At 42.2% G+C, this 22173-nt stretch overlaps 1 protein-coding gene across 29 annotated transcripts in view; it reads right to left on the reverse strand.

Annotated features, from left to right (window-relative positions):
• Window positions 1-22173, reverse strand: part of celf2 (cugbp, Elav-like family member 2) — a 985143-nt gene that overhangs the window by 23411 nt on the left and 939559 nt on the right. For all 29 annotated transcript variants that reach the window (XM_072562980.1, XM_072562977.1, XM_072562973.1 and 26 more), the window contains 2 exons: window positions 21946-22009; window positions 5265-5396 (listed from right to left, as the gene is read on the reverse strand). In XM_072562980.1, coding sequence (XP_072419081.1) covers window positions 5265-5396; window positions 21946-22009 — 196 coding nt within the window. The remainder of the gene's footprint in view (window positions 1-5264; window positions 5397-21945; window positions 22010-22173) is intronic.

Genomic DNA, 22173 nt, shown 5'->3' on the forward strand with positions numbered 1-22173 from the left:
TTACTTGAAAGCACATCGACAACACCTTTCATTGTGATCCAAGAAGCATCACAAGTGACCACAGGCAAAACATTCAATATTTAACCATAACGTAAAGGGGTAATTTTAAGAGCAAATCTTACAGTAATAAGCTGTTGTTTAAGCAGCCATATTACTTTGACAGTGGGGTCTATTAGATTAGATTACTTACAGTGTGGAAACAGGCCCTTCGGCCCAACAAGTCCACACCGACCCTCCGAAAAGCAACCCACCCAGACCTATTCCCCTACATTTACCTCTTCACCTAACACTATGGACAATTTAGCATGGCCAATTCACCTAACCTGCACATCTTTGGACTGTGGGAGGAAACCGGAGCACCCGGAGGAAACCCACGCAGACACTGGGAGAATGCACAAACTCCACACAGACAGTTGCCCGAGGCGGGAATTGAACCCGGGTCTCTGGTGCTGTGAGGGAACAGTGCTAACTACTGTGACACCGTGCCACCCTATTGGTGAGTAGCAGCATGTAAGCTAAACTGCAAATTAGGTGGCCGTGGTGGGGAGTAGGATTTCCCGGAAATAGCCACCGAAGTTGAGAAGTGTCAAGAAATGGGACTGAATCAATCAATCTCACTGCATCCAAAAGCAGAAGAAAAAAGTGTTACTATTTAACACTTATTCAATTAAAATCTAATTTAAGACAAAAATGAACATCAATTTGTTGAACTCAAAACCCTGAGTGTTTGAAGACGTTTAAGTAAAATTGGGCCCAAAGTTATGCCACTTTAAATGTAAAGCACATTCCCCTGGATTCTTTGTTAAAGCTTCATTCAAATCCTTTATCTGCAACGATCTTCTTAAAATCAAACTGTGTTACACTGACTTATCTGCAATTGGCTTCCTTAGATTAGCTTGGGATCACAATACTGATAAACACAAGAGCATTATCACCAGCCTGCAGTACAGGTTTCTTTGGTTTAAGCAGACTTGAGAACTGATAGTCTAGGATTCAATCACTGACAGAGTCCAGTATTAGATGTGTCCTAGGAGTTCCCATGTACCGGTGATGGTAAGCTTGCATTGTCAATTGAAAGGCTGGTGGATTATGACTCTTCTTGAGCAAGTATTAACAACCCACTGGCTCCATGATGATCAGTGACTCCTCTGTGTGGAACTGGAACTACACAGTATTGGGTGGCTTCAGGTTGGATGTTGAACTAATTCTTGGGTGGGGCACAAGTTGACCTCAGCATTGTGAATGCAACAACAAAAGAGCTGGATTTTTCTGCATTGACCACCTCGTACAGTGGAAACCCCACACTGATTATGCTTCGAATTGAAAAAAGCTAACCTTGGGTCTCTTGTGCACTCACAAGATCGTGAGCCAAGAACGAAGGTTTAAACTGACCAATCGGAGGTGGAAATGCTGCTAACAACAGAGGATAAATTACAAGTGCAAGATTCCAGGAATGGACATAAGGTGGAGTGGGAAATGGGATTGAGTGGATCCTGTTATTGAAGGTTTTCATTCACCAGTGCCTCCATGACCACAGGATGTCCCAGCGAATGAAGTACTGTTGGAGTATTATTTACTGGTGTAACGGTGGCAGATAATTTGCAAACATGAAGGTGCCAACAAACAGTAATGTGAGCAGGAACAGAGTCATTTATTCATGGATAAATATTGGCCAATACACCAGGGATAGCCCCCTTGCTCTTCAAATAATGCAGTGGGACCTTCTCCGTCTACCTGAGAGAATAGACAACCTCTTAATTTAATGTTTCATTTGTAAGACACTCCTGTCGTACTGCACTGGAGAGTTAACCTCATTGATTATGCACAAGCCTTGAGAGCAGTGCTTGAACCTCCAACATTCTAACTCTCAGATCCCAGTGTTAACGTGGAGCCATCACTTTCATACTGAGTATCTATGATGTGAACAAGATTTTCTTATAGAATCCCTACAGTGCAGAAGGAGGCCGTTCAGTCCATTGAATCTGCATCGACCATCTGGCGAAAAAGACTAATCCACCTAACCTAGACATCCCTGGCCACAACAAACAATTTAGCATGGTCAATCCACCTAACCTGTACATCTGTGGACTGTGGAAGGAAACCCACACAGGCACAGGAAGTACATGCAAGCTCCACACAGACCATCACCTGAGGATGGAATCGTACCCGGGTCCTTGGCGTTGTAGGGCAGCAACACTAACCACTGAGCCTCTGTGCTATCTGCTTCTGACTCTTTTGCGTGGAGACACAGCGTTTGACACAAAATTTAAAAATCATTCTGCACTAAGGGCCCTGGGATGGGCTGGAACAAGAAACATTGTGACAGAGCGGACATTCTTAACAGGAGTGAGCTCAAGCCCAGGTCCACTTGTGACCAAAACCTCTTTGGTGCATCTGCAGCAGCATTTGGGTTAGATTTTCCAAGATTGCTGATCTGGCTACCATTGTCTTTTCAAAATAGTGGCAAAAGTGAGAACTGCAGATGCTGGAAACCAGAGTTTAGATCAGAGTGGTACTGGAAAAGCACAGCAGGTCCTGCTCCTCAGATGCTGCCTGACCTGCTGTGCTTTTCCAGCACGATTCTGATCTAAACTCTTTTCAAAGTGGTGCCCTACCATATCCTACGCTGGAAAACCCAAAGGTCTAGCCTGGGATGAAAGGAAATCGGTGCTGCTATTTCACATGCTTAAAGTGGCAATTTATCAAGTTGTGCTCAATGAAACATCAAATTATGCCACTGGCAAATGATTTGATCACTTGCACAGTGAGATTTAAAATAGTAATTCAGTACAAGCAGTTATCACTTTGCAGAATACTTGCTAATCTTAGCCAGAAATTCATTAAATAATGGGAAAAAAATTATAATTTAAAAAAAGTCATTAGAAATGTTCTGAAGAAGTTCATTTCTTTTCCCCCCACAGCTTAATTCTACAATAGGGGCCCATCCATTTTAGGAACTCTATCTCCTGGGCCCAGTCTAAAATGAGACAAACTCATACTTTACAAGGAGCACCATTTTTGATACCTGATTTAAAGTGGAGAAATTAATTACTCCTGAAGTAAACCGACCAGCCATTGTGATGTGTTCCTGACCCATTTGATCTAGTACAGAAGACTCAGTCAGTCATTCATGGGGCAATTTAGGTGAGCTACAGATTTTTCACATTTATAATAGCATTTTAGAAACACACACTCACCAGTGTGACTTTCTACATTAAATTCAGCCCTTTCCTGACAATGGGAAATATCAGAAAACAAAGAACTAAATTTCAAAACCTGTCAACTAATTCCCTGGAAGAATCTTTCGGCCATCTCAGAGCCATAGAGATATACAGAACTGAGACAGACCCTTCGGTCCAACTTGTCCATGTTGACCAGATATCCTGAATTAATCTGGTCCCATTTGCCAGCTCTTGGCCCATATCCCTCCAAACCCTCCCTATTCATATACCCATCTAGATGCCCTTTCAATGTTGTAATTGTACCAGCCTCCACCACTTCCTCTGGCAGCTCATTCCATACACGTACCATCCTCTGCTTGAAAAAGTTGCCCCTTAGGACCCTTTTAAATCTTTTCCTCTCTCACCCTAAACCTATACTGTTTAGTACTGGGGAAAAAGACCTCGTCTCTTTACTGTATCCACGCTCCTCATGATTTTATAAATCTCCGTAAGGTCACCCATCAGCCTCCGATGCTGTAGGGAAAATAGCCTGAGAGCATTCAGCCTCTCCCTGTAGCTCAAATCATCCATCCCTGGAAACATTCTTGTAAATCTTTTCTGAACCCTTTCAAGTTTCACAACATCCCTCCTATAGCAAGTTGAATGTATCGTGTTCAATAATGAAATTGTGGACATGTACAAGCCTGATCAAAACCTCATTTAGAAATCACACTCTCGTATAAAACACAATCTCTCAGGGACCTGCCTTCCCTGAGCCATGGCAGTTTGAGCAATAAAACATAGTGATGTAGCAAGGCTTGATAACTTACATGCTGAGTGATTGTTTCCATTAGTCAGGGAGGGGGCACAGAAGTGCTTATTTTGGACTAAAATTTTGAGAAACTACTTAATTTAAAGGCTTATGCATCTTTGCAATTCTCTACATCACAGGGTTACGGATGTTCTATCACTGAATACAATTACGGCTGAAATAGACAGATCTTTGGTGTCTCAGATGGTGAGGGCAAGATCAGTCATATCAGATTGAATGGCAGAGCAGGCTTGATAGGCTGTATGGTCTACACCTGCTTCTATTTCTTGTGGAGTAATGTCATGGAAGGAAAAAGCATGTGGACAAAGTGAGAACAGTGGGCTTGGTTGATTTCAGCCTGGATTTATGGCGAACTGAATTTTCCTTTGGCTCATGTGTTTTCTCATTTCCAACAATTCAGAATCATGCCACGTACAATCTGAGCTTTTAGCCTGGAGATACCCTACTGGGCCTGGACGTTCTGCTTTGACCCAGATCCAACAGCAATAGCAGGACATGTGGGTGAGTAATGTACTCACGCCAAAGTCAAGGCCCACCAAAATAAAGTTACGCTTTAATCCTAAACCATCAGGTGTGAGCTGCCAGAGTCAGTGTGTGTTGGCACTTTGCCCAGTGGATACTTGCCTATCTAAATGAAGCTGTTTGAATATAAAACATTATCAGACTGCGGAAAGGGTCCGCTAAACCCTGCAGTGAATTTATCACATCTCTACATCAAAAAAAAACACCTAGGCTCACATGCCAACATTACTACTTGTTTTCTTGTGAGGAAACAACAAGTTAGTGAGTTGCCCTTAAAGTAGTAACTCAAGTTGAATTGGAATGACATTGTATATAAACAACACAAGTCAGCTGTCACATGCAGAGTATGGCTGCAGCAGAAAGAATACAAATTAAATTGAATTCAGGTGACATTGCATCAACATCATAAGTATCTCTCCCAATTTTTGTTCATGTTGTAGAAGCATAAATTAGGAGGGCTATGCACAGGGTGTTGATCTAATATTGTTTGTCTTTACAATATTATCCGTCATTGTACTCACTCCTAAAACCGCCATCATTATTTCCTGACTGGTTCCAATTGTTCGCAAACCAAACCATCCTTGCCGTGTCCCTCTCAGCATCTCTCTTACAGTACTCCATTGCAACACTCTGCCATGTTCAATCATTTTATGACATCTTATGTATAACACATAAGGAATAGCATCACAGACGATCGACCACATGCTGTATACATGTCATTTTACAGGGAGCCAGTGAAATGGGTTTACCTGGACTTGTCAATGCTCCGAGTGCTCCTGTTGCCGCGGTGAGAGGGTTGGCATTTGTGGTGGCTGTGTTCTGAGCTGCTGCAGCAGCTGCCGCCAAGGTTGCTAGGTTTTGTAGTTGCAAAGCGTTCATACCTAAGTGGGGGGAAACACAAATAACCTCAGGTATGTTTGACTGCTTCTATTTACTCCAGGAAAACACTGTAATATTTTTACAGTGATGGGATCTACTTCAACTGGAATAATGTTATCCAAACCTCCTCTCATTAGCCGGGGACACTAGTCTCTTAACACACTGAAATACTTCATGAGCAATGTTTTGAGGAGAAAAACAAATGTTAGCAACTGAAGGATGGCCCTCAAATTAAAACACAAAAGAAAGATGTAATGAAAACATAATTGTTGGAAATACAAGAGCATGACAGGTTATAACTGAAGGAAGAGAATTACTATTTCAGGTACAGATCCTTCACTAAAACTTATAGGTGTATACACTTATTATAATCCAGGAGTTAATTTCCAGCGTTTTTCCAGATGCTGCTGGGTCCTTTCAGCACAGCGGCTCAGTGGTTAGCACTGCTGCCTCACAGTGCCAGGGACCCAGGTTCGATTCCAGCCTCGGGTAACTGTCTGTGTGGAGTTTGCACATTCTCCCTGTGTCTGCGTGGGTTTCTGCTGAGTGCTCCGGTTTCCTCCCACAATCCAAAGATGTGCAGGTCAGGGTGAATTGGCCATGCTCAATTACCCATAGTGTTCAGGGATGTGTAGGTTAGGTGCATTAGTCAGGGCTAAATATAGGATAATAGGGTAGGGGAATGGGTCTGGGTGGGTTGCTATTCGGAGAGTCGGGGTGGAATTGTTGGGCCGAAGGACCTGTTCCCACACTGAAGGGATTCTATCATCCCGTTTGCTCCAGCATCTGAAAATATTCTCCTTATCTCAAACATGTAGCCCTCACCATTAACCAACGCAGAGTGGTCAATCAGAAAAATAAAAGCCATTTAATAGATCTGAGGAAGAGTTTCTTTCCTTTATCCTGATGGTGTTACACATGCACCCTCTCACAGACTTATACCCCTTTACACTCACACTCATACACACACCCTCTCACAGACTTATACCCCTTTACACTCACACTCATACACACACTCTCTCACAGACACTCATAACCCACCCCCCCACACACACACACACACATATAAATTTGTGGGGTGAATTTGTACCTGCAGAATTACATTTTATTTTGCTCAAAAACTTCATGAATCCATGTAAGGTTCTGTAAATGCCTTTTTTTAAGATTAGAATCAGTCTGACCATTGTGGCACAGACAGTCTCACACAGGGCACCTCACGTCTTAAATGCATTATGACACCAATTGTTAAAGTTCACTTGGGAATGTAACATTTAAATGTTCTGTGATTTACATATGAAAGAACTGAAACCAGTAATGTTCATTCTAAAACATGAAAGACTTAACAAACAACCCAGATCTTTTTCAATATATAATTTTAGTTGCATCACACTGGAAACTTTTGCAATAAATTCTATGTCTTACGATGTTAAGCTCCACACCCACCTAATGAAGGAGCAGCACTCCAAAAGCTAGTGCTTTCGAATAAACCTGTTGGACTATAACCTGGTGTTGCGAGATAAAAGTGGAATGCATGCATAACGTTCTTTCTAAGACCTTGGCTGATTGATTAGGCAAGGTGGACATGTGAGGAGGTAACAATTAACTGGCTCATCAAATCAGCACCAGGCTTATCATGAAAACATTGTTCTCCTCCCCACTGCTGTTACATGTGGGAACAGAGGGTCATTGAGATGTACAGCATGGAAACAGACCCTTTGGTCCAAGCTGTCAAAGTCGACCAGATATCCCAACCCAATCTAGTCCCACCTGCCAGCACCCAGCCCATATCCCTCCAAACCCTTCCTATTCATTTACCCATCCAAATGCCTTTTAAATGTTGCAGTTGTACCAGCCTCAACCACTTCCTCTGGCAGCTCATTCCATACACATACCATCCTCTGTGTGAAAATGTTGCCCCTTAGGTGTCTTTTATATCTTTCCCCTCTCACCTTAAACCTATGCCCTCTAGTTCTGGACTCCCCGACTCCAGGGAAAAGACTTTGTCTATTTATCCTATCCATGCCCCTCATAATTTTGTAAACCTCTATAAGGTTACCCCTCAGCCTCTGACGCTCCAGGGAAAACAGCACCAGCCTGTTCAGCCTCTCCCTAATAGCTCAAATTCTCCAACCCTGGCAACATCCTTGTAAATCTTTTCTGAACCCTTTCAAGTTTCAAAACATCTTTCCGATAAGGAGGAGATCAAAATTGCATGCAATATTCTAACAGTGGCCTAAGCAATGTACTGTACAGCCGCAATATGACCTCCCAACTCCTGTATTCAATACTCTGACCAATAAAAGAAAACATACCAAATGCCTTCTTCACTATCCTATCTATCTGCGATTCAACTTTCAAGGAGTTATGAACCTACTCTCCAAGGTCTCTTTGTTCAGCAACACTCCCTAGGCCAATGGGCAGAAACTGGACCTTTCTACTTTCTGAAGGCAGAAGCAGATGCAAAATGGCTCAGTTATGGCGATCAATAGCCTGAGCCCTGCTGAAACATCCTATTCATTGTACAGATGATCCTGTTTCTTGTCAGAAACATGTTGATAGTCTGACTGCACAAGCAAAGTTCTACAGGTGTCCTGACCAAAATTCCTTTTTCAACCAAACAAATGATTAATTGTTTGATTTATAAGTTTGTTGTACTTTGGGATAGTGTAACACAAAACAGAAGAATGTAGGTGATCACATGATCTACTCCGAATTCTCCCCAACAAGTCTCGGTGGCTTGGTTAGTACAGGTGTTGGAATTAGAAGTTTTATGAAAAGATCTATTTTGAACTGTTAGTCGAATTAAAAAAAGAGAGTCGAGTCAGTGGTCTAGAGGAAAGTTAATTAGTGTTCCCAACTGGCACACAAGGCCCTTATGATTCACATTATCATGGAGATGGATTTTGGAAATAGAAATGTCCATAACAATTCATTATAGCATTGTGTTACAGGTTCTTTAAGATATAACTGAACTTCACAGAGGCAAGATAGTTTGAAGGACCTGATATAGACAATTTAAACATGTCCTGCACCTGAAGCAGAGAAAATACTGACACTACAGTTGATCACCCTGCATACACTGCACTCAGATTGAAGAAGAGCTCATGAAGAATTTTAAGAGAGATTGGAAGATTCGTGTAGCTTGGGCTGAAGGGGAGGAGTTGCCATGATAACCCTCACAATGAAAGTTCGTTCTGGATTTAGAAATGATACCGCTTGGAACAGGCAATAATGGAAGCCATTTGGCATTGGAGTATAGCCGCAGGTTGGTTCTGGAGGAGTTAAATGTTTACTTCAATAACAGTGTAATATACAGAATTTTTTGTCATTTTAAATGCTAAATGGGAAACCTTTCTGTGATTCAGTGCACAAGTTACCCAAAGAATAGTACTTTGGCAGTAATTTGCTTGATCAATAGAAGTTTAAATGTGAAATCTTGTTATTTGATCCTTCCAGATGCTAGAAACTCAAATGTCTCTTTTTAAAAAAAAAGTTATTGGTCTCTCCAGGGATTGTACACATATCACTTCAGTTTACGTGATGCTGTGTGAGAGAACAGTGGGCACTGCATTCTGTTATAAACAGCAAAACACTCCAAAAAGTAATCTGTTGTTCATGGAAGTGCTCTGAAATGTTCTGGCAATGCAATAAGGTGCATTAAAAGTCCCAACAATTCAATTTTTATGTTCTTTCTCTCCTTGCATACTTATATTAAGTGTTGGCTGAGGAGAATGGGGTGGCCTTCATTATCCTTATATGCAATGTCCGAATCTAGTCCAGTATGAACTGGGTTGATAAGATGATTCCACTGTTGGGAACCTGGTCTCGATCTCTGTCTGGTGGGACCGGATAATATTCATCATCAATAAAAACAGAAATATGCATGACATTTTCTATAAAATACGATGTAAGCACTGGAATAGAAAGGAAAATTGCACAAGAAAAATCCCATTTAGTCCATCAACAATAGAAACAGGTTGTATTTATATAGCACCTTTAAGACAAAAAACAAACATTGCAAGGTACTTTACGACAGCGTTATCAGGAATAAAAACTTGACACTGAATTACATAAAGAGATGTCAGCAAAAACTACAAACAATCTCATCAAAGAGGTAGGTTTCAAAATGGATCTCAAAGGTAGAAAGACAGAAAGAGTATGAGAGAAGAGGTTTTTGAGTTGTGGGGGCAATTTTCGAGATTATAGCTCAGGCAGCTGAAGCAAATGAAAATTGGTGAAAGTGCAACACAACAGAATCAGAGAAGCGCAAATAATATTGAGGAGTGTAAGGTTGGAGGAAGGGGTAGATAGGGAGGGGTGAGGTTGGGAAGGAATTCAGAAAGAAGAATGAGAATTATAAAATTTTGGGACCTGGAGCCAATAACAGTGAATGCAGGGGTAATGGGTAAACAGGACTTGGTGCAAGTGTAGGCTCAGATGTGGATGCACAGTTTGCTTTGCTATAGAAATCCATTTGAATAGACCATGAAATTCTAACCAATCTATTTGGTAGCGACTTAAACACAAAACGAGATTATTTAGCTCAGGATGCTTCACCCTGAGCTCCATACTCTAATTCCACTTTTCCCCCCTTTCTCCATATTCTTTTACAATCGTCCTTTTAAAAATATTTACCAATTCCATTTTAAACGAGCGGACTATGATAAAGCATCTACAAATTTATGAACTTTTTGTGAAATGATTCTTCTAATGTTACCCTTTATTCTTCCAGTAATAACGACGAGCTTATAAGTTTGTTGCCAATTTACCAATGGGTAGAAACGAGCTTCATTGTTTAGCCTTTCAAAGCATTGCCAAAGTTTGAAAGTGCTCCTTCCAGATCCTGCTGAAACAGTTATTTCCAGGCCCTGTTTTCTATTCTTTCTTCATAACTCCAACCGCTCATTACTCGTATCTCTAAGTGGCAAGGCTCCAATATTCCCTCTAAAGCGGGGTACCTAGACCATACTGAATGCTCCAAAGGTGACTGATCCAATGTCTTGAGCAAATTCCATATCCTTGTGTTAACTTTTCTTTGATGTAAAGAGCCGAGTTCACAATGGGGCAAACAGCAGGGTTATGAAATGGAGGACAGAGAAGAAACCGAATGTTGGAATAGTGAATCAAAGCTTGAGTTTGCAGGATGAGAAGAGTACAGAAAATAAGGACTTAGAGGCACAGTTATAGAGATGTATAGCATGGAAACAGAGCCTTTGGGCCAACTCATTTTGGCCAATATCCCAAATTAATCTAGTTCCATTTGCCAGCATTTGACCCATATCCCTCTAAACCTTTCCTATTCATGTACCCATCCAAATGCCTTTTAAATGTTGTAATTGTACCAGCTTCCACCACTTCCTCTGGCAGCTTATTCCATACATGCACAACTTTCTGTCTGAAAATGTTGCCCCTCAGGTCCCTTTTAATTTTTTTCCTTCTCACCCTAAACCTAGGCCCTTCAGTTTTGGACTCCCCTCCCTGGGGAAAAGATCTCGACTATTCACCCTATCAATGCCCCTCATGATTTTATGAATCTCTACAAGGTCACCCCTCAGCCTCTGACCCTCCTGGGAAAATAGCCCCAGTCTATTCAGATTCTCCTTATAACTCAAACCCTCTAACCCTGACAACATCTTTGTTAATCTTTTCTCAATTCTTTCAAGTTTAACTTTTGAGTTTGCTGGACCCAGGAAAGAAAGTGTAAATGATGATACAATAGCCCACTGAGTAAACCGTACACATTCCCAACACATGGTACAGAATATTACCAGGAACAGCAGTGCAGCAAGACTAAGAACAAGTGATTTCAGGTTAGGTAGATTTAAACAATTTATCCTCATTCCTCCACTATCTTAGCCTGGCTTGGGGAAGGATGTCTAACAATAATTTTCCAAGATTTCGAAGAGAATTGATAGAAGTGATCAAAGCTTGCTTTGTGGAAGTAATTATTTACTATGTTATGAGTCAGAAGCAATATCAAAACAGGATTAGGCCGCTCACTCTATCGAATATTCTCCACCATTCAATACAATCATGTTTGAATGAATACTTCAATGCCTTTTATTCTTGCTATTCCATAGCCCTCAGGGGGAGAGAAATCCAAAGATTCACCAATCTCTGGGGAAAGAAAATGATCTTCATCTTGGTTCTAAATGGTATTCCCCCTATTTTTAAACTCGTGCCCCCTGTTCTGCGTCCCCACTCAGGGGCAACATCTTACTCGCCTCCGTTATTTAAAGACTTTGTATGTTTTAATTAAATCACCTCTCATTCTTTGAAACTTCCAAGAATACAGGCCCAGTTTTCTTGATTTCCCTTGATGTGACACTCTTACCATCCTGGTAACTGATGAAGGGCTTTTGCCCGAAACGTCGATTTCGAAGCTACTTGGATGTTGCCTGAACTGCTGTGCTCTTCCAGCACCACTAATCCAGAATCTGGTTTCCAGCATCTGCAGTCATTGTTTTTACCCCATCCTGGTAAAAAGCCTGTTGAACCTTCACTGCACTCCATCAATGCCAATGGTATCTTTCTGGAGATAAGGTGGTACGTGTATGGAATAAGCTGCCAGAGGAAGTGGTAGAGGCTGGTACAACTGCAACATTTAAGAGGCATTTGGATGGGCATATGAATAGGAAGGGTTTGGAGGGATATGGGTCAGGTGCTGGCAGGTGGGACTAGATTGGGTTGGGATATCTGGTCGGCATGGACAGGTTGGACCAAAGGGTCTGTTTCCAAGCTGTATATCTCTACTCTATGACTCTATGACTCTGTAAGGCGACCAAAACTGCACATGGTGCTCCAGATATGGAGGAAGGCTAATTTTGAGCGTATTAGGCAAGAACTTTCAAAAGCTGTTCTCAGGTAAAGGGATGGCTGGAAAGTGGGAAGTCTTCAAAAATGGGATAACCAGAGTCCACAGATAGTATGTTCCTGTAAGGGTGAAAGGAAAGGCTGGTAGGGTAGGGAATACTGGATGACTAGAGAAATTGAGGTTTTGGTTAAGAGAAAGAAGGAAGCATATGTCAGGCATAGACAGGAGAGATTGAGTGAATCCTTAGAAGTGTATAAAGGCAGTAGGAGTATACTTAAGAGGGAAATCAGGAGGGCAAAAAGAGGACATGAGATAGCTACGGCAAATAGGATTAGGGAGAATCCAAAGGAATTTTATAAATACGTTAAGAACAAAAGGGTAACTAGGGAGAGAATAGGGTCCCTCGAAGATCAGCAAGGCAGCCTATGTGAGGAGCTGCAGGAGATGTGGGGAAATAATAAATGAGTATTTTGCATCAGTGGTAACTGTGGTGAAGAATATGGAAGATATAGAATGTGGGGAAAAAGATAGTGGCATCTTGAAAAATGTCCATATTACAGAGGAGGAAGTGCTGGATGTCTTGAAACGCATAAAAGTGGATAAATCCCTCAGACCTGATCAGATATACCCTAAAACTCTGTGGGAAGCTAGGGAAGTGATTACTGGGCCTCCCGCTGAGGTATTTGTATCATCAATAGTCACAGGTGAGGTGCCAGAAGACTGGAGGTTGGCTAACGTGTGGCCACTATTTAAAAAAGGTGGTAAGGAAAAGCAAGGGAACTGCAGACTAATGAGCCTGACATCGGTGGTGGGCAACTTGTTGGAAGGAATCTTGAGGGACAGGATTTACATGCATTTGGAAAGGCAAGGACTGATTAGAGATAGTCAGCTTGGCTTTGTGTGTGGGAAGTCACATCTCATGAATTTAATTGAGGTTTTTGAAGAAGTAACCAAGAGGATTGATAAGGACAGAACAGTAGATGTGATCCATATGGACTTCAGTAAGGCGTTTGACAAGGTTCCCCATGGGAGACGGGTTAGCAAGGTTAGATCTCATGGAATACAGAGTTTGCTGATGAGACCAAAATTGGAGGTGTAGTGGACAGTGAAGAACATTACCTCAGATTAAAACAGAATCTTGATCAGATAGGCCAATGGACTGAGGAGTGGAGATGGAATTTAATTTAGATAAATGTGAGGTGCTGCATTTTGGAAATGCAAACCAGAGCAGGACTTACACACTTAATGGTAAGGTCCTGGGGAGTGTTGCTGAACAAAGAGACCTTGGAGTGCAGGTTCATAGATCCTTGAAAGTGAAGTTGCAGGTAGATAGGATAGTGAAGAAGGCGTTTGATATGCTTTCCTTTATTGGTCACAGCATTGAGTATAGGAGCTAGGAGGTCATGTTGCGACTATACAGGACATTGGTTAGGCCACTGTTGGAACATTGCGTGCAATTCTGGTGTCCTTCCTATTGGAAGGATGTTGTGAAGCTTGAAGGATTCAGAAAAGATTTACAAGGATGTTGCCAGGGTTGGAGAATTTGAGCTATAGGGAGAGGCTGAATAGGCTGGGGCTGTTTTCCCTGGAGCGTCAGAGACCTTACAGAGGTTTATAAAATCATGAGGGGCATGGATAAGGTAAATAGACCAGGCCTTTTTCCTGGGGTGCGGGAGCTGCCAGAGGAAGTGGTGGTACAATTACAACATTTAAAAGGCATTTGGATGGGTATACGAATAGGAAAGGTTTACAGGGGTGGGGCCAAATGCTAGCAAATGGGACTAGATTAATTTAGGATATCTGGTCAGCACGAATGAGTTGGACCGAAGGGTCTGTTTCTGTGCTGTACATCTCTACGACTCCATAACTGCAGCTGCTGGAAATCTGAACCAAACATCTGGAGAAACTCAGCAGATCTGGCAGTATCTGTGGACAGAGAAACACTAGTAAAGTTTTGAGTCCAGTTGCCATTCTGTTCTGAGTAAGGGTCACACTTGGCTTGAAATATTAACTCTGATTTCTCTCCACAGATGCTGCCAGACCTGCTGGGTTTCCCCAGAAATGCCAGCATTTTTCAAGTATTTATCTCTGCCTTACAAATATGCATAGATTTTGCACCCATTGCCTATTGAGGAAGGGAATTTCAGGGACACTCAACTGTCTGAGAGAAGGAAAAATTTTCTTCTAATTCTAAGGTGATGACCTCTGTTCTGGATGGGCAGGTTTTGAGTCAGGGGAATTTTAATAAGTTTAATGATCGAGAATGAAACTCTTGCTTTTGTGAAGTTGATTGTGTGTCTGTTTGTAAGACGTGTATTCTAATCCTGGCACAGCTGAGGTCTGAACAACTTCCTGAATCTCTAGCGTGGACACTGTAATAGACCCAGAGAGAATCATCCATCTGTCACTTTTTAACTGTTAGTGATTGGCAGCCACTCCTAACATCTGACATCTGTTCCCACTTATTGATATGCAGATTTATGCTAATCATTGTGCACAGTAAGAGGAGAAATTATCTAAGATGAACATTAAATTAAATTTACATGGCCTTCTCATTGTAAATAAAATCAAAAGTTTCAGATAAGAATATTCAGCTGTGTGGGGCTTTGATACTGGGCACAAGAGTAGAAGTGGAGCAGAATTTTATTTTCGACAAAGTGCACCATTCTAAATATTCAGCTGAGAGTAGTAAGGTTGAAATAAAACTCTCCCTGCCCATCTCCTCTTAGAGGTACTAGTTATCAGCAGCTCACTGTGGCTAGCTGTTTCCAAACTATGAGTCAGTCGCCCTGAGAGGAAGACCGGGCTCACACACTTGACTGATCTTTTTTTTTTACACACTTCCTAACCTCTGAATTGCCCGCGTCAATTGTTAAATTCTAGATATCTCAATCTTGAGCACAATTGCACGCTCTCCCTGTGTCTGTGTGGGTTTCCTCCCATAGTCCAAAGATGTGCAGGTCATGGCAAATTGCTCATAGCGTTAGTTACATTAGACAGAGGGAAATGGGTCTGGGTGGGTAACTCTTCGGAGTGGACTTGTTGGGCCGAAGGGCCTGTTTCCACACTGTAGGGAATCTAATCTAATCTAATCTACTCAAATATCCTGCTTTTATGGTTAACTATTGTTCCCTCATGCAGCATCTACCATGCATTCAGCTGCAGGGTTTTATGCTTCGTGCACGGAGCTCAGACATGAGAGCACAGCATTCCCTTTGTGACCTCTTGCTACAGTCTCCCGCGACTTCAAAACTTTGCGCTCCAAAATCCTACTTCAAATTCCGTCCAGCAGAATGGTGGCTCAGGGGTAAGCACTGCTCCCTCACAGAGCCAGGGTCTCGGGTTCGATTGCCGCCTCGGGCAGCTGCCTGTGTGGAGTTTGCACATTCTCCCCGTCTGCATGGGTGTCCTCTCACAATCCAAAGATGTGTAGGTTAGGTGGATTGGCCATGCTAAATTGCCCATAGTGTCCAAGGATATGCAGGTTAGGTGGAATGATTGTGGGATATCATCCCGTAGTGTCTATGAATGTGCAGGCTAGGTAGATTAGCCAAGGGAAATACAGGATGATAGGGATAGAATAGAGGGGTCTTTCTGGGTGGAATGCTCTTCGGTCTGAGTCAGTGTGGAGTTGATGGGCTGAATGGCCTGCTTCCACACCGTAGGGATTCTGCAAATAATCTTCAGAAAGCTCTTAGTCCTTTTTTGCTTCGAGTCTGTCAACTACCTGTATAGCTACAAACGAAGTCCTTGAGGCTATCTTTTTAATACTGAAGACACACTATAAATCCAGGTTTGATTAGATTCCCTACAGTGTGGAAACAGGCCCTTCAGCCCAACCAGTCTACACCGACCCTCCGAAGAGTAATCCACCCATACCCATTTCCCTCTGACTAATGCACCTAACACTATGGACAATTTTAGCATGGCCAATTCACCTAGAAAGGATGTGATAAGAGACACTTATGATGTGAACTTCACAATCTTTGGGAGGCAGTAGCACAGTGGTAATATCGACAGAGTAATCTCAGGACCAGGTTAATGTTCTAGGTACTTAGATTACTTACAGTGTGGAAACAGGCCCTTCGGCCCAACAAGTCTACACTGACACTCCAAACAGCAACCCACCCAGACCCATTCCCCTATATTTACCCTTTCACCTAACACTACGGGTAATTTAGCATTGCTATTTAACCTAACCTGCACATTTTTGGACTGTGGGAGGAAAGAGTTGCCTGAGGTGGGAATTGAACCCGGGTCTCTGGCGCAGTGAGGCAGCAGTGCTAGCCACTGTGTAACTGTGCCGCCCGAACATTTTGTTAACCAAAATGGCCAGTTAATGTATTCAAGATTTGGAGATGCCGGTGTTGGACTGGGGTGTACAAAGTTAAAAATCACACAACACCAGGTTATAGTCCACCAGGTTTAATTGGAAGCACACTAGCTTTCGGAGCGACGCTCCTTCATCAGGTGATAGTGGAGGGCTCAATCCTAACACAGAATTTAAAGCAAAAATTTACAGTGTGATGTAACTGAAATTATATCTTGAAAAATTGATTGTCTGTTAAGCCTTGGAATTCTGTGTTAGTATTGAGCCCTCCACCATCATCTGATGAAGGAGCGTCGCTCCGAAAGCTAGTGTGCTTCCAATTAAACCTGTTGGACTATAACCTAGTGTTGTGCGATTTTTAACTTAATATATGCAAAGCCTTGTTCCTACAGCTCATTGGCCTAGCTCTTAACACCTGACTTGTTTACAATACAAAAAGACACTTCAGTTACTCTACATTATATCATACCGGAGCACAAGAAAATACTGAACAAACATTTGTGTAAGGAGGTAATAACTCCTTTCTATTGCTCATAATATTCATAAAGCAAAATTGTAAATGAAAGAGGAGATTACACTTCCAAATTAGTGTAGTTACCAGGAAGTCCCACCATCTCAACCTTGTCCCTCGCCTGAGGCATGTTGACTCACAGGACAGAAGTCACCACCAGTCGCTTCTCTCTAATGAGAGAACAGTCCTCTGGTCCTCTGGGACTAGAGTGACTTTGTCATTATTTCCTTTCCAATATTCTTCTCAAGAGATATATTTTACCCTTCAAGAGAATTTCAGTACTGGAGTCTTGCTTCACTTGTAAAGGAGCTTGGTTAGAACACACAGAGTCCTGGAGATGTACAGCACAGAAACAGACCCTTCGGTCCAATGGGTCCATGTCGACCAGATATCCTAACCTAATCTATTCCCATTTGACAGCATTTGACCTATATCACTTTAAACCCTTCCTGTTCATATATCCATCCAGATGCCTTTTAAATGCTGTAATTGTACCAGCCTCCACCACTTCCTCTGGCAGCTTATTTCACACATGCACCATCCTCTGCGTGAAAAAGTTGCCCCTTAGGTCCTTTTTAAATTTTTCCCCTGTCACCCTAAACCTATGCCCTCTAGTTCTGGACTCCCCCGCCTCAGGGAAAAGATCTTGTCTATTTACCGTTCCCATGCCTCTCATGAATTTATTGGAGATAGATTCTTGATTATCGAGGGGACGAAAGATGATTTGGAATGTAGACATGTGATCTTACCGAATGGTAAAGGAGGCTCATAGTGCTGAGTGGCCTAGTCATATTCATGGTTCATGTGTTCAGCAGTGAAGTCGGACTGCATTTCTTCACTAAAAAAGCGACCGAAAGCTGTAAACTCTCTGCTGCCAAAAAGTTGTTGAGTCTAGTGGCTTAATTGAAAAATTCAAAACTCAGATCGATAGAGTTTTGTTCAGCAAATCTAGTACGGATTAAAGTACCAATGTGGGTAAACAAGGTGAAATGTAGATTATCATGACAGGCAATGTCAGAAATCCTCAAGGATTTGAATAGCCGGCTTTTTCCATGTTCCGAAACAAAGGGTTATTCAACTACAACCAAATGGGGAATAACCAGAGTCATACAGCACAGGAACAGACCCTTCAGTCCAACCAGTCACTGCCGACCATGTTCCCAAACTAAACTAACGTCACCCGCCTGCTCTCAGCCCGTATCTCTCCATCGTCGTATCAAACGTTTAAAATAACTCTGTATAAACACCCAGGTGGACACACCAAAGAGCTTTTAAGAAAACATTAACTCCATCCGGTATCTTTTACTATGGAGGGGAAAAAAAAAGACTTTTATTTATATAGCGCTGCTCACGGTCAGAGAATTCGCCCAAGAACTTTAAAACTAAGTACAGCCGCGACCACACTTCAAAACACACGTAGGAAACAAGAGCAGCCAGTTTGCACGGAGCAGTCTTCCACAGTGTAACAAGAATTAGATAAATGTTTGCTAATTGTTGATTGAAGGATAAAAAATAAGCCAAGCTGCTGGGAAGAATATGCTACTGTCCTTCAAAATGGAATCATGGGACCTTTTACCTTCACCTGAAGCTGATTTTACATTTCATCCTCAAGACAACATCTCCAACAGTGCAGCCTTCCCTCGGTACCACATCACAGCTTCAGCCCTGGCTTTTGTGCTCTAGCGTACAATGCTCCTCTAATATGATGTGGGAAATGCAGCTTTAATTTAGCACCCAAAAACTGTGGGAAATGGTTTAATGTTGATGTGGCGAAAGTGAGGACGGCAGTTGTGGAGATTAGAGTCGAGAGTGAGGTGCTGGAAAAGCACAGCAGGTCAGGCAGTATCCGAGGAGCAGGAAAATCGACATTTTGGGCAAAAGCCCTTAATGTTGATGTGGGTCATGTTGCAGTTCTCATTCCATATTTGGTATTTAATGGCTTAAATTGGAGTTGGATTCAGTAGCATGCTCTGAAACACTTGATTTAGGAATGCCACTGACTAGGCGTGCTTTGAACAGACACACTCAACAAGCACCCTGAAGCATCATCATAGTAATTATCAGTATGTGGCATTGTGCCTGAAAAGATTTCAGACTGCAGTCACTCACCCTCCCAGCTATAATAGTTCATTAATAACTGCAACTAATAATGTCTTCTGAGGAACAGCAGATACTGTTGGAGGAACCAAGGCACTTAGAGGTGCAACAATGAGGATCATTCATCAAATGGAATGAGGGCTCCTGTGGCACTGTGGGGTTCTGGGTGACTGGCCAATACCTCAAATCTAAAAATCTCACTCACGTTACTATCAATAAGCATTTTGTGAATGAAACGGCACAGGGAAAACTGGAGATAATATGGGGGTTGGCCTTTATTATGAGGTGGTTATAAGAAAAGGTTAAGGATATCATGCGGCAAAGGCATAAAGATTTGTCAAAATCACATCCGGGGTTTGGGGCTGTGTTCAATAAACTGCACTGCATTCACGAACATACTGTTCATAAGGCCACAAATAAGCATCATTCACTTTTAAACTGTATACGATGTGGCATGCAGCAAGTCTATGCCAGCAGACACAAATCGGACGGAGTGTCGCTACCACATATGGTTTGGGGTCTGTACTCGAGAAAGGATATAGATGCCCAAGAGGGGTTCCAACAAAGATTCACCTTCCTGATTCCTCTGATAAACTGGCTTATCCGATGAAGAAAAATGGAGCCTGAAGAGTTTATAATCTCTAGAGTTTAGAAGAATTAGAAGCAAACTTGTTAAAATACATGATTTGGAGATGCCGGTGTTGGACTGGGGTGTACAAAGTTAAAAATCACACAACACCAGGTTATAGTCCAACAGGTTTATTTGGAAGCACTGGCTTTCGGAGCGCTGCTTCTTCATCAGGTGGTTGTGGAGAATAAGATTATAGGACACAGAATTTATAGCAAAAGTTTACAGTGTGATGCCACTGAAATGATATACTGAAAAAAAACTGGACTATATATTGTCTTTCACCTTTTAGGATGACCATGTTAGTTTCAGTTCGTTCATATGTAAAGCCATATGTTAAATACATGAAATGTTCAGATTCCTCGATGGAGTATGTAGTGTGAAATGAATTGACCAGGTGGATCTGTCTGGGTTAATCAGGGAGTCCTGGCTGACAGATATAAACAGGGCTTCTCCTCACTTTAGGAGTCAGCTCTGAGCTCAGACTCCATATACAGTAGACAATGTAAATAAAGGGTGAGTTGGTGATGGGATGTTGGCCTCTGTGCAGTTATTTCAGAGTACTTGGAATCTTGAGTCAAGAATAATTTTCCTGGATAGTAGACCTCCATTCAGGACGGAGGAGAAATTTCCTCAACCAGATGGTTGTGAACTGTTGTAATTGCCCATCCCAGACAGGTGTAATTGCATATATTCTGGATAAGGAGGGAACATGGAGTGAGTGAGAAGATCAGTTGTGATTATATTTAAGGGTGGGGCAGGTTCAAGGAGCTAAACTGCTCCTATTATGATTTCGACGTGCACTAAATGGTGATGTAATTATAGAGCCACTGAAACAATTGCTTGTGCATGTGTGTGTGAGTGAGCGAGTGAGAGTGTGAACGTGTGCGTGAGTGTGAATGTGTGTGTGAGAGTGCGTGTGCAAGAGTGCGTGTGCGAGAGTGCGTGTGCGAGTGCATGCGCGAGTGTGAATGTGTGTAAGTGCACGCACATGAGTATGCGTGCGGATGTGTGCCGGATTGATGGTATCGGTATTATCTATCCTGTGCATGATCACAACAAACCTGAGGTCCTCAGTATTATTCCTTACCCCACCTTTAAAACCATAAAAGCATTGAAATGATTAAGGCAGCAAACAATCAGCTCAATACGTCTCGGTACACGTAACAATAAATTCAATTCAATTCAATATTTCCTAACAGAGGCCAGACACTCCTGCCTACCAGCAAATATGATCCTGACTTTTGGGAAGATGAGAGCTCCTTGTCTCTGAGAGTACACTTCATCATTTCAATTGCATATTAAATGGAGAATCCAGAGAGGCCCTTAGGTCCATCACCTCCCATCCTAATCAAGGTTACCTCTGTGACATGCTACAAAGTTAGCCCCTTCTCAAATCCTTTTAGTAACTCCAGCGTGCCCATGCTTAGCCCACATCTGTTTCTTTTTAGGTCAATTTTCTGTGACATGAGACATCAATCAATAATAAAATCGTTAGCAAGAAGTTCACTCACCTTTCCAGAACTTCGGGTTAGTGTCTGTCCATTTATGAACAAGAAAGGTCCACCTTTAACAAACTGCAACCTTGTTTTTGCTTTTGCTGTGCTTTAATGTCTTATTTCAGAAGTCACACAACACCAGGGTGAAGCAGCAGTGCTCCGTAAGGTTGTATTTTCAAATAAACCTGTTGAACTATAATCTGGTGTCGCATGACTTTCTGACTTTGTCCATCCCAGTCCAACATTGGCACCTCCACATCATTAATATCATATGGTACAGAGGTGATAGTTACAAAGGGTACTGAGGTACTCAGTCAATCATTGTCAAAACAAACTTCAAAATCCAAGGCACCTTCACCTCACCTTTTTGTCTACTTCTGGTTCAACCATTGGATACAGGTAACAAACTTGCCAGAACTGACTGCGGAGCTAATTTTGAACACTGTTTCAACCACTGGAAGTTCAATGGTTTGTGAAGCCATTGGATGATGTCTTGTGTTGCTTCATGCGCACTATTGTCACCCAAATGAAAGAGGGTCGAGTTGCTCCAATAGCAGCCTTGTGTACTGTCAGAGTGCATCCCAAAGGCATAGCCACCCCAATGAGGATGTGGCGGAGCAATTGACAAGGCAGTTCTACAGAAGAAAACAACATGGAACGGCTCTTACTCACCTGCCATTTGTTGAATGCCGCTGAATGCGCCCAGGTTACTCGTCGAAGTTGCTTGCTGCAAAAGCTGTGAATAAATAAAATAATCCCATTGTAATGTGAAACTTTAAGCTCTTGATTTTCAAAAAATTCTATTCAGAAGCTCATTTTCCAGTCTGATATACTGAATGCTCCTACTAGTGTTGTGCATAAATTCACATTAATGTCTGATCTTTCTCAAGGCCAGGTAAG

This window comes from Chiloscyllium punctatum, chromosome 44 (genome assembly GCF_047496795.1).
Source record: "Chiloscyllium punctatum isolate Juve2018m chromosome 44, sChiPun1.3, whole genome shotgun sequence".
Classification (NCBI taxonomy): domain Eukaryota; kingdom Metazoa; phylum Chordata; class Chondrichthyes; order Orectolobiformes; family Hemiscylliidae; genus Chiloscyllium; species Chiloscyllium punctatum.